Source organism: Chiloscyllium plagiosum, chromosome 39 (assembly GCF_004010195.1).
Source record: "Chiloscyllium plagiosum isolate BGI_BamShark_2017 chromosome 39, ASM401019v2, whole genome shotgun sequence".
Classification (NCBI taxonomy): Eukaryota; Metazoa; Chordata; class Chondrichthyes; order Orectolobiformes; family Hemiscylliidae; genus Chiloscyllium; species Chiloscyllium plagiosum.
The window spans coordinates 6079708-6093566 of record NC_057748.1 but is presented as its reverse complement, the minus strand read 5'-3'; the positions used below and the strand labels follow the sequence as shown (position 1 = coordinate 6093566).

The window sequence follows — 13859 nt, the reverse complement described above, 5'->3', positions numbered from 1 at the left end:
ATACACGAATTCAAACAGCAAAGGCAGTAACTGGGCAGGTTCTCGCTTTCTCTCTCTCGCTCTCTCTCTCTCTCTCTCTCTCCTGCATTGTCCTCACCATGTGCTTCCTTTGTCTACTCTTCTCCCTTTTAAAATTGCTGTTGTTTTGACTTTTTTTCTCCAAAGTTCTAAAACAATGCAACAGCAGATAAAACAGTAATTGCTGCTCCTGGAATTCGAGGAAATCACCTCCATACCTAAAATACCTCAAAATAAGGAGCAGCTCTTACAGCCAGAAATTCTTCCCGTCCTCCATTGGGATTACCCAGAATCCTTTTTTTTCAACAAAGAACATTTTTTTCCTTGTAGTCATTTCTTGGAATGTGGGAGCTAATTTGCCACATACTGCAAAATGATAAGGTGCAGATAAACTGTTGGGCTTTGATGTTATTGGCTGAAGGATAAATGTTGCTCACAACTCTCCTTGCTATCCTTTGAAGTATTTACATCTACTCAAGAGGGGAGGTGAGCCTTTGTTTAATATCTCATCTAAGGGGCAGCACAGTGGCTCAGTGGTTAGCACTTGCGCCTCACAGTGCCAGGGACCTGGGTTTGATTCTGTGTATGTGTGCATTCTCCCACGGTCCAAAGATTTGCAGGTTAAGTGGATTGGCCATAGTAAATGCAAGGTTGCAGGGATAGGATAGGGGGGTGGTTCTGGATGGGATGCTCCTCAGAGAGTCAATGTGGACTCGATGGGCCAAATGGTCTGCTTCCACACTGTAGGGGGTTCCGTGATTCTAAGTGACAACATCTCCAAAAGTCCTGGGACTGCCTCCTGGATGAAGTGCTTAAATCTCTGAGATGGGTTTTCAAGTCCTAGTCACTTCCTAATACATTATAACTTTCTCAACGTCCGTCAAATGTCCCTGGGAATCCTGTTATTTAAAAAAATGCTGCAGCATAAAAGAACAATTAATCATTCAATTTGTTGTCACAAACAAAAGGCTGGGAATTAAAGTTAAATTTAATTATTATATTGAACATAACAACCAGCACAAGGATGCATGCCTGAACATGCACTTTAGAGAGATCTCTTTGTGATTTTGCAGCATTTAAAAATGCCAACACTGTCGCTAGTTCCATGTTATTAACTCCTTATTAATGGAGCCTGTATGAGCATTCCAGTAAAACAGTTAAAATACAAATTAATATTTGCATGCTGTTGAATCCTACGTCTTTTAACTTCTACCCAATCAACATAGGGTTATTTCTGTACATTTTAAAAAGACAATTAATACTGTAAAAGTTGCAAAATTGTAGTCTGGGTGACCCCAAGGCACTTTAAAATTAAATGAGAAAATATCATTATCTCCTACCTTCTACTTCCGGCTGCTCAACTTCTGCAAAGGGGAAGCATGACCACAGGGAGGAATCGGTGGATGACAAATATAAGAGAAACATTAAATGGATAACTGAAATAAAATACATCTACTTGAAGAAGTATGAAATATATGGCCCTTAATTTACACACACACACACTTTCACACACAAACTCTCTCTCTCTCTTTCTGCAGGAGTCACTGATTAAAATACAGGAACACAAAGGTTCTGAATGTACTAATCTGAAAGTCAGTTCCAAGTACACTGTGCTGTTTGTGTCAAAGGCTTTATTCAGATGCAAAAGTGATGATTAATAGAGTGCTCACCTTCCTGCTCATACTGTTCTCCCTCTTCACAAGGCAAGGAGAGTGTGCGCAAAAAAAGAGAGATGGTCAGAAATGAGAATAAACTCTGCAACAAATTCATTGTTAATATAAAAGTCTACATGGGGGCTGCATAAGAACACCAAATAGAAGATTACTAATTTTTTTTTAATGGTTATATTCCCCTGATTTCTTAACATACACCTAAATAGACAATTGGAATGGCAGGTGAATAGGCAGTTACTTTAGCACAGCATTGTACAAATAAACACCAAGTCATAGATAATGCAAACTCTTTCTCCTTGCACCCTCCATGCACCCAGTGTTCACCATGGGCAAACCTCAAAAACCATGTTGAGATCAAACAAAATAAGGATCTAAATATCTATTAAACTTCCACTGTAACAAAAGAATAGTATTCATTCAAAATATTAAAAGCTCGTGAAGTACTTATTCCCAAAAAAAAGACTTGTACTTATAACTGCAATTGAATCCTTTAATAATATACTTGAGCTCTCAAACTAAAACTGTGAATTTATTACTGCTTGCTGGAATAATTGCAGGTTGTGAGAAGCAGACAATCATTAACAATAACACAACTATAACATTTGGGATAATATCAATAAACAGCTATTGTAATTGCTAGAACAGTTTGTCAACTCTGAAACAAGCAGGGTCTTTTTTCCTACAATTTTCTAAAGGGCTGTGGCTTGAGAGTTTTTTAGCTCTTAATGGCAAAGTTACTTTTCTTATTTTCTAAAGGGTTGGGGATTTAAATAACTTGACAGACTGATAGTTCCATACTCAGAGTAATCGTGACTACTCTATAAAAATTCTTAATTCCCACACTGTGGCATAAGACCACATTAAAATGGAGTCTGTTTGAGCTGAACATTGATTTCAGGTGAATTTGCTGAGTTCATGTGTGAACTCTGCCCTTTTTGCCCAACTATTAATGACAGATAAAATATATTGTCTTCCTTGATGTCTTTGCATAAGAGATTAGAAAATGTGATCAGCCATAAATTGGGGCAGAATCTCTGAATCTGGGTTCCATCACAATGTTCAAAAGCTAGCCACAACCTCCAAAATTCCGCATAAATCCAGGCCTGTGGTTCTAGGAATACCATAGATTCATTTCAGGGAAACACATGAGGGAGAACAGAATAGAAGGATATATTGTTGGGATGAGATAAAATAGAGTGGGAATAGGTTCATGTGGAATATAACACACAGCATAGCCTGGTTTGACTGAATGGTCTACAATAATGTTGTAGATTCAATGCAATCTTTGCATGTCCACCTTTCTACATTTCTCTTTGTTGAGAAATTGGGATAGTGGAATAAGCCCCACAGTCCAAGGCAATGTCAGGATATGTCAAATGTGTGTGGTGGCACAGATAATTGCAGCATTTCTGAAGGAACATTAATGATAGATAAAATATATTCTCTTCCTTGATGCCTTTGCATAAGAGATTAAAAGTTAGTCAATGTATTAAATGTATAATAATGAAGTAAGTAATTATACTAAAGTAACACTCAATGGAAAGTTAAAGCAGACAGTTAGTAGGATGCAGAATCAAGTGTAAACACACCACAGCTCAGCTCGACAGTCTAAAGCTCATTTGAGTGGATTAAATGGTTTGGGTTGGAGTGGGAAGGAAGTATAAAGGTTTTCTATCACCTCCGCTGGACGTTGGTATGGAAACAGGCTGAGTACAAAGCAACCACTGAGTTGCGTACCTTCTTCAGGTTCTTCCTCTGTGAAAGCAAACAGGAACCTCATTACAAATATACCACAGCAAGAGGCAGCGTGGCATTGACAAGGAGGCCTGCAACAAAACTACTGGTTCCCTGTACCTTACCTTTACAAAACAATCATTAATAAATTTATGGCTTTATGAACAAGTGTTAACTAGTATAACACAAGCTGAAACTTTATTGCTGGAACAGCACAGCAGGTCAGGCAGCATCTAGGGAACAGAAGATTCGACGTTTCGGGCACATGCCCTTCTTCAGGAATGATTCCTGAAGAAGGGCATGTGCCCGAAACGTCGAATCTTCTGTTCCCTAGATGCTGCCTGACCTGCTGTGCTGTTCCAGCAATAAAGTTTCAGCTTTGATCTCCAGCGTCTGCAGACCTCACTTTCTCCTAGTATAACACAAGCTCTTGTCATGATTTGGAGATGCCGGTGTTGGACTGGTGTGTACAAAGTTAAAACTCATACAACACCAGGTTATAGTCCAACAGGTTTAACTAGAACACTAGCTTTCAAGAGCGCCGCTCCTTGACGACCACCTGATGAAGGAGCAGCGCTCCGAAAGCTAGTGTTCCAGTTAAACCTGTTGGACTATAACCTGGTGTTGTGTGAGTTTTAACTTTGTATAACAAACTCTTGTAACATTTACGGACACTTGAGGGAAATAAGCTTGAGGAACAGAGTGAGGCAATGGACAGCTCTACATAAACCCAGCCTGGATTTGATGGGCTAACTAGCCATCTTCAACACCATAATTACTCGATCTTTTCATTTGGAAACTTCCAGAGCAAAAAAATGATTCCAGGTATAACTTGACCAATCATTTCTTGCTCCCATCTGAAAATCATTCCTTTTTCAGTTTCCTAATCTACACATTATTATCTGCCTGGGGTAAGGCAGCGATTATGTGCAAATACCATTCTTGATTTTGTTACTCGGAGATGGGGAAAGGACCCTGACTCTGGACCCTGGCTTGATCTGCTGGATCTTGGTTTGTTTTGTTATTCATTAACTTGATCTGCTGGCTATTTGGGTTAATGGGAATGGTTAACCCAGTTAGCTTAATGTTTGCTTTGTGAAACCAATAGCACAATTCAATTCGTGAACCAGCTGAGGTTGCCATGAAGGCCTGAACTTCTTAATCTCATCCACAGCCTGAGTCAAGGCAACCCACAGATTAAACTCACCACCAGTTGGCTCCCTCTAATGAGAGAACAGCCCATTGTCCACTGGGACGATAGAAGATTTAATTTCATTTCTGTTGGCTATTGGCTTCTTTCACTGCACCGTAGCTTAGTTAACTGACAGCTTGTACTATTGGTTTTAAGTTTGTATTGCAAACAAATGAACAATGGTGAATAGGTAAACATATTCTGGGGTTGGTTGTAGATATTTGTGTTGGACATTGACTTGTCTTGCTGGTACTAATGTTTCCTCCTTTCAGTCCAGGTTCAAGGGGTTGTAGTGGTAATGTCACCAGGCTAGTAATCTAGAGGTCTAACCTAATGTTCTGGGTACAAGAGTTCAAATCTGAGCTGGTGGCATTTAAATGTGATTAATTAATCTGGAATTGAATTGAAAGATAGCTCAGTCATTGATTGCTATACAAACCTTTGGTTCACTCATTCCCTTTAGAGAAGGATATCTACTATCCTTAAGTGGATGGCCTACATGAAATTTCAGATCCACAGTAACATGTTCGCTCTTAACTGCTGTCTGCAATGGACCAGCAAGCCACTGAGCATAAGGACAATAAGAAATGGCTAACAAATGCTGACCTTGCCAGTCATACTCCATGATCCACCATTGGAGACCTGGAAGCTGTAGAATAGCTGGCACTAATGCATGTCTGCATCTGAACAGAGCATTAGCAAACCCTGCACTTTAATGGAAGGTGTTGTTGGGAACTGTCTCAAAGACCACCTGGACAGTGAGATTCCCTGTAGAGTTATTTGCCAATGACTCTCGGCACTGATGTCAGTTGAATGGTCCTCTGTTGACAATAAATCCCTCAGGATCGTTGCATTTTCACAAAGATGAAAATTACTAGTCAGACTTACCATCACTTTTTTTTCATTAGAACATTACAGCGCAGTACAGGCCCTTCGGCCCTCAATGTTGCGCCGACCTGTCATGCAATCTGAAGCCCATCTAACCTACACTATTCCATGTACGTCCATGTGCTTGTCCAATGACGTCCATGTGCTTGTCCAACTTAAATCACCCCTCAATGTGCAATTGTATTATCATTTCTCAATTCCCCCTCCCAACAACTTGGGGTTACCATTATCTAGAAAGTGAACTGGACTAGCCAGATAAATACTGGCCACCAAAGCAGATCAGAGACTTGAATAACTCACCTCTCAACCTCCCAAATCCCTGTCTACCATCTACAAGGCACAAGTCTTGAATCTGATGGGATCTGACTTGTCTGGATAAATGCAGCTCCAGCAACATTCAAGAAACTCAATACCATCCAGGACAAAGCTACCCATTTGATTGGCATCATATCCATAAATATTCATTCTCTCTAAAACCATTGCTCAGTATCAGAAGTAGGGCTGTCCAAAATTAGAGGGCATAGGTTTAGGGTGAGAGGGGAAAGATTTAAATGGGACCTAAGGGACAACATTTTCACACAGGGAGTAATGTGTGTATGGAATGAGCTGCCAGAGGAAGTGGTGGAGGCTGGTTCAATGCCTTGAAGACATTCACTTAGACAGCACCTTCCAAACCCACAGCCAATGCCATCTAGAAGGACAGGGTAGCAGATACATGGGGACACCACCTCCTACAAGTTTCCCACCAAGCCACTCTCCATCCTGACTTGAAAATATATTACTGTCTGTTCAACATTGTTAGGTCAAAATCCTGGAATTCCCTTCCTAAAAGCATTGTGGGTGTACCGACATCAAATAGACTGCAGCAGTTCAAGAAGGCAGCTCACCACCACCTTCTGAAGAGCAACTAGGGATAAGAAATAAATGTTGCCCAGCCAGTGATCCCCATATTCCATGAATTAATTTTTTTAAACGAAGGACTGATTCTGGTTTCTGATCAGTGGATGTTAGAATCAGTAGGAATATATAAATTAAGAAGCTTTGCTAACAGTTACACAGGATATTGATGAGGCCATATTTGGTGTGCTGTGTACAGTTTGGATTTCCTTGCTTAAGACAGGAGAAAATTGCATTATAACTTTGAAATAATTGCACAGAGGCTGGTATCCTATCATCAAGACACCCTTTATATACATGTACACAGTACATGGGCTCAGACCAGCCAGCCCAGAACCAGTCCTGTGACTGAAGAGACCTTCTGAAGATCCTGTTTGTCTCCGTCATCCAGACCCAGATTAACAATCCAATCAGGGAACTCATTGTCAATAAGATCCACCTGGTCCTGGTTCCCAAAGCTCTTCAGTGAAAAGTTCATTCAACTGATTCCTGGGATGAAGAGATCACTTTGTACAAAAAGGTTGGGCCTATACCTACTGGAGTTTAGGAAAATGAGAGATGGTTTAATTTAAAGGTATAAAACACTGAGGGGACACAATAAGATGGATTCTGAAAGGATGTTGCCACTTTTAGGAGCGTCTAGAGCTAGAGGGTACAGTTTAAAAATAGGGGGCCTCCCACTGAGACACAGGATGAGAATTTTCTTTTACCAAACTATCATTAGGCCTTGGAATTTTTTTCCCCAGAACACGCTGGAGACTGAATCATTGAATACTTTTTCAGCCTGAGTTGGATAGACTTTTGAAAAATGACAAACTGAAGGTATAGGAGGCAGACAGGAAAGTAGATATAAGGCTATAATCAAATCAGCCATGAGGTCTTTTCCCCGGGTGGGGCTGTCCAAAATTAGAGGGCATAGGTTTAGGGTGAGAGGGGAAAGAGTTAAATGAGGCCTAAGGGACAACATTTTTGCAAAGAGGATGATGTGTGTATGGAATGAGCTGCCAGAGGAAGTGGTGGAGGCTGGTACAATTACAACATTTAAAAGGCATCTGGATGGGTATATGAATAGGAAGAGTTGAGAGGGATATGTGCCAAATGGTGGCAAATGGCACTGGATTAATTTAGGATATCTGGTCAGTATGGACGAGTTGGACCAAAGGTTCCATGCTGTACATTTCTATGACCCTATCTTAAAACAAAGAACTGCAGATGATGAAAATTTAAAACAAAATCAGAAATTGCTGGAGAAACTTAGCAAGACTGGCATCATCTGGCAAGAGAAAACAGAGTTCACATTTCGGGTCCAGTCTTCAGAAGTGGTCTTATCAAATGGTGAAGCAGATCTATGGGGTGGAATGGTCTAGTCCTGCTCCTAATGCATATGTTTGTATGTACCAAGGTGGGCTTTTATCCTGTAAAAAGTGAAGACCCCTTCAGATTGAAAGGACACACTTACACTGAGTGTATCTTCTGCTTCTGCCTCCTATGCTCTCGCTCTATATATAGCAAGGGCATAGAAGGCAGAAGGATTCTGGGTAATCCAAGATGGAGGACGGGAAAAATTTCTGGCTGTAACAGCTGCTCCTTTTTTGAGGTATTTTAGGTGTTGGAGGTGATTTCCTTGAATTCCAGGAGCAGCAAGTACTGTTTCATATGCTGTTGCATTGTTTTGGAACAAAACAACAGCACTTTTAACAGGGCGAAGAACAGACAAAGGAAGCACATAGTGAGGTCAGTGCAGGAGAGAGAGATAAAAAAACTGACACCACAGTGTACCTGCACAGTTACTGCCTTTGCTGTTTGAATTCATGTATTGCTGGACATCCGAGTGCTTCTGGGAAAATTACGACAATGGATGAGCTGCCAGAGGATGTGGTGGAGGCTGGTACAATCGCAACATTTAAAAGGCATCTGGATGGGTATATGAATAGGAAGAGTTTGGAGGGATATGGGCCGGGTGCTGGCAGGTGGGACTAGATTGGGTTGGGATATCTGGTCGGCATGGACGGGTTGGACTGAAGGGTCTGTTTCTGTGCTGTACATCTCTATGACTCTATGACTTTATATATGTTACATTTCAGAGAATGTGTTTTAAAGTAAAGATTAAGCTTGATCTTAAACTCCTAGGTGGCTGAAGTTCATCATCATGGTGAAGGCTAATTATAGAAATCTTGGCAATCAAAATTAGATTGAGTTTGCTGACCAGTAAGCAGTGTTTAAGATGATTGACTGAGTAAAATCAGTTAAAGGATACTTGCAACATCTTTGCCACAGTATTGAAATTATTGCAATTTCACAAACGAGTATTGCAACTAAATTGAAACCACACATTTTATCACATCAAAGGTTAAAAGAGTATAAAATGACACATACCTTCCTGCTGTTCCCTGTTAGGGAGAAAACAAAATTGGTTATTAGTGCAAGCTTTCGTAGTTCAATAAGGCAGATGTTTTGTTGAAAACAGACACATCTTTTTGAAGATTTTCATCTTGCATTCAGCAGGACATTCACAAGAATGTCAACGTAAAGTGGATACAGTAGTTGAGGGAAAAAAAGGTGTATTTTAGGAAAACCTAGATTTATATACGAGGGGGAAAGGAACAGGTTATACAGATAGGGTTAAATAAAGAAGGGTGGCAGGAGACCTGTTTGTATGTGTATATGATACTGAGGTGCCGGTGTTGGAAATTGGGTGGACAAAGTCTGAAGTCACACGACACCAGGTTATAGTCCAACAGGTTTATATGAAATCACAAGCTTTCAGAGCGCTGTTCCTTCATCAGGTGACTTCTGACTAAGTATGTATGGCACGGGCCAAACATATTGAGAGGTGCGATTCAATGCTTTCTTTCAATACTTCCCCCCCTAAGCAACCCCCCCTCAGTGTGTGATTCTAGGAACACGGAATGGGGAGGTGGGGAATAACAGAAAATGAGGTAAAGCAGCAACCACAAACTGGTGCAGGGGATGAAACTATCTCAACGAAATGTGGGACAGATATGTTTGCATTGTGGCATTCATAATGAAAAGACTAACATTCAATGATGTATTTGTAGTTTTTGGGTTATTTGTAATGCTTACTTCTTTCATGCATTATTGAAAATGACAGAAATAAGGTCCTGATAATAATGTCCTAGTAGAGCTGACAAACCTTCAGTATCCAAGAACTGAAAATTAATTGCTCGGACACTGCTATGAACCACACTAAGGGGAACATGATTAGTTCATTTCCTTTAATGAGATCTATTTCTAAAGGTTTTGGAGACTGGGGAGAACAGGGCTTTTGTTTGATAGTTGAGAATAATCCAGTTTATTTTTCCAGCATGGATTGCCTCAAGGATGGTCTCGTTGGGTATTCAGTAGCAACAGCAGGCACTCTCTGGATTTGGAGGGCTTATGATGAAACCTCTAGGAGTATATTGAACCAAATTAGCAACCTTAAACACTGAAAGACTTTGTGCACCCAACTCAAATTGTCTATCAAACTAATCATAGCACCATAGAATCACAGTGTGGAAGCAGGCCATTCAACCCATCAAGGAGGAGAAAGTGAGGACTGCAGATGCTGGAGATCAGAGCTGAAAATGTGTTGCTGGAAAAGCACAGCAGGTCAGGCAGCATCCAAGGAGCAGGAGAATCGATGTTTCAGGCATAAGCGAAACGTCGATTCTCCTGCTCCTTGGATGCTGCCTGACCTGCTGCGCTTTTCCAGCAACACATTTTCAGCATTCAACTCATCAAGTCCACATGAACCCTCCAAACAGCATCCCACCCAGACCCACCCTCCTACCCTATCCCTGTAAACCTGCATTTCCCAAAACTAACCCACCTAGCCTGCACATCTCTGGACACCATTGACAATTTAGCATGACCAATCCATCTAACCTGCACATCTTTGGACTGTGGGAGGAAACGGGAGCTCCTAAAGGGAACACACGCAGACACGGGGAGAATGTGCAAACTCCACACAGACAGTTGTCTGAGGGTGGATTCAAACCTGGGCCCCTGTCGCAGTGAGGCAGCAATGCGAACTCGCCCAAACTCAGTTCAAAGGAAATTAGGGATAGTCAATAAATTCTGGTTCTGTCAGTTATACTAACATCCCATGAAAGATTGAAGAAAATAAACCTCTGGAGAGTGAATGGTGAGTGAGTGACAACGTTAGAATATTGAACATATCAATAAGGTACAAGAGTAGGCCACTCTGCCCTTCCAGCCTGCTATGCTATTCATTAAGATCATGTCTGTCATAGAGTCATAGAGATGTACAGCATGGAAACAGACCCTTCAGTCCATGCTGATATCCCAACCCAATCTAGTCCCACCTGCCAGAACCCGGCCCATATCCCTCCAAACCCAACTCCACATCCCTGCACATCTCCCAACAATCTTTCACCCCCTTAATCATCAAGAATCTATTGACCTTTGCCTTAAAAATATGTAATGATTCAGCACCCACTGCCTTTTGAGGAAGGGAGTTGCAAGGGCTCACACTCCCATGACAGAAATTTGCCCTCCCCAAGCTTCCCTCTGTCTTTAATGGGTGCCCCTTTATTTTTAAACAGTGACCCCTAATTCTAGAATCTCCCACAAGAGGAAACATCTATCGCATATTTGCCTTGTCAATTCCGAGAGGTTTGAAATGTGATATAAATCTGAGCATTGGAGTTGTCCCCAGTCTCTACTGGCTTAATTACTGAACGTTTCTCAGACTGGATGAAAGCATTCCCACATCTCCATTACCAGGTGGAGAATGGGGCAAGAAGAGTGGGAACAGCAAAAACCAAATCCAATTTACTTACCCATATTCACCAACATCCTCAGTGTCTGACATGATGGAGCCTGTAATCTACCTGCAGTCAAAATACAAATAATTAAATGCATAGTTCAAGAAGTTATAAACTTTTCAATACATTCATTAGGCAGCATGGTGGCTCAGTAGTTAGCACTGCTACCTCACAGTGCCAGGGGCCTGGCTTCGATTCCACCCTTAGGTGACTGTCTCTGTGGAGTTTGCACATTCTCCCAATGTGTGTGGGTTTCCTCTGGATGCTCAGGTTTCCCTGCCACAGTCCAAAGATGTGCAAGCTAGGTGGATTGACAATGCTAAATTGCCCATAGTGTCCATGTTTGTGTAGGCAAGGTGGATTAGCCACGGGAAATGCAGGGTTATAGAGTTAGGGTAAGGGGTGGATCTGGGTGGGATGCTTTTTGGAGGGTCAGTCTGGACTTGATGGGCCAAATGTCCTACTGCTACACTGTAGGGATTCTATTCTGTCATTATTTTCCTCTTCAAACCTATAAGTCAGCAACTAAGTGGAATTAGACAAAAATGCAGATAGATAAAAAGGTAAAAACAATGACTGCAGATGCTGGGAACTAGATTCTGGATCAGAGTGGTGCTGGAAAAGCACAGCAGTTCAGGCAGCATCTGAGGAGCAGGAAAATCGACGTTTCAGGCAAAAGCCCTTCATCAGGAATTTTACCCGAAACGTCGATTTTCCTGCTCCTCGGATGCTGCCTGAACTGCTGTGCTTTTCCAGCACTACTGTAATCCCGAAAAGTGCAGATAGAGTCATAGTCATAGAGATGTACAGCACGGAAACAGACTCTTTGGTCCAACCCGTCCATGCCAACCAGATATTCCAACCTCTGAAATGTAAACCAATGCAGGGCTCATAATTCACTAGATATCAACACCTACTGGTCAATGAGAATTCCATAATATGTAATCAGTCACCAACCTATTAAACAAAGCAGATGACTGGTTAGATACTTTGCATTATTTGCCATTGTACAGGCATCAATGCATAGCACACCTTTGAATAGGTCACCAATTTGGGAAGGGTCACTCGCTAAGTATCAATGCATGGTCTGTCACTGACCAGGAAATGATTCACAATCTGCCAACGCACAGCTATGTTGGTGAATGGGTACCAGTCAGTGTCACAGACTGACAACCAACACGTTATTGCACTATCAGATAAGTCAAAGCCGCTAGGTGTTAATGTAGCATTGCTACTGGCATTGCTGTAGAGAAAGTAGAAATGAGAGAGACTGATTGTTGAATGTAGTGGGAAGGTGAAAGGAACCTTTTCTGTCTTGGAAGGGAAAAGAAGCAAATGGGATGAGAACAATGGGATAGATATGGTCCAGGGCAAATGCAAATCACACCAGTTTTTAAGGTCCCTCTACATGTGTTCCAGAGCTCAGTCAGGTAGGAGCCAAATGCCATTTGCATTGCATATGAATGACTTTGTTGTTGTAACTTTGAATGTTTTTGAAAGGTTACATTACTGAATAATGAGCCGGGATTTAATATAAAAGTCTGATTGTATTTCAGTTATTCAGTTTATTTTCAACCCTCCCAAACCTTGGCCAACTCTCCATGACTCCAACAATTCAGGAACAGCACCATTAAAGGAGTATGAGTCTTTTCTCAACACTCTATTGACAGCTGGGCATTTCACTGCTCCTATCAGGTTCCGCATCCTCAGGGAACACAATGCTACTCTGGTTGACATAATCCCTCTTGCTGTATTCTACATTTGGTCAGCAAGGTCTCAGAAATACAATATGGAATACACAAACTCATCTCTTGTAACCCTCATTGCTGGATCAGGGCTATTCTGAGAAATCGGTGAGGTTTTGAATGAACGGCTTAATCCCAGAAGAATGTGCTTGAAATGCTTTCCGACCGAAAAGAGAACACACTGGCTGAGTTAAAAGGTCGTTCGACAACCTTGTCATTTTTCCTGCAGCTGTGAACGAGAGGAATCTGATGCACACCCACAGCCTTTTTGCCATTATCTATCTCAGCCCTCCTGTGCAACATAGCAGGCTGTGAGAAACAGTCTCCCACCCTCTGAGACTGCTGTTGATTGCCCATGAATTAAAAACTGAAATCCCATGAGCAATCCAGAAGAATAATAATGGGCATGGTAAGAAATTGTGCTTCATTAAAAAAATTATTGAATCACTTTAGTTCTCAAGGGGTCAGTTAGACCAGTTAGAGGTTGGCTGGTTTTCTGATAAAGAATGATTCTAACAGCCTGGGTTCAATTCCCACTCAAGTTGAGGTCACCATAAAGGTCCCACGTTCTCAACCTCTCCCCTCATCTGAGGTGTGGTGACCCTCAGGTGAAACAGCTAGCCATTGTCTCTCTCTCTCTAATGAGAGAGCAGCCCTGTATAGTGACTTATAAAAATATTAACACAGGAATAAGCTGCACTTTCTTCCCACTCCACTTTCTTGTCAGGACTTAATTCTTTTCCATCAGTTTATCATCATTGTTGCATCTCTTCAAACAATGCAGCCTTCATCAAGTACTTCATGTATGTCATCCCTTCCCAGAGATGACGATTCCTTTTTGGCCACGGTGACTGGCTTTTCATCTGTACAAAACCCATTTCTTGTGCCATTTGTAATCACCTCTTCACCAGCTCCTGCCCAG

The 13859-nt window shown here is 41.5% G+C and overlaps 1 protein-coding gene across 2 annotated transcripts in view; it reads right to left on the bottom strand.

Moving 5' to 3' along the window:
• tnnt1 (troponin T type 1 (skeletal, slow)) overlaps nucleotides 1-13859 on the bottom strand; it is a 58332-nt gene that overhangs the window by 29221 nt on the left and 15252 nt on the right. For both annotated transcript variants that reach the window (XM_043679618.1, XM_043679617.1), the window contains exons 2-6: nucleotides 11208-11258; nucleotides 8779-8792; nucleotides 3429-3446; nucleotides 1689-1712; nucleotides 1359-1382 (exon numbers count right to left, since the gene is read on the bottom strand). In XM_043679618.1, the coding sequence (XP_043535553.1) occupies nucleotides 1359-1382; nucleotides 1689-1712; nucleotides 3429-3446; nucleotides 8779-8792; nucleotides 11208-11239 (112 nt within the window). In that variant the 5' untranslated portion in view covers nucleotides 11240-11258. The remainder of the gene's footprint in view (nucleotides 1-1358; nucleotides 1383-1688; nucleotides 1713-3428; nucleotides 3447-8778; nucleotides 8793-11207; nucleotides 11259-13859) is intronic.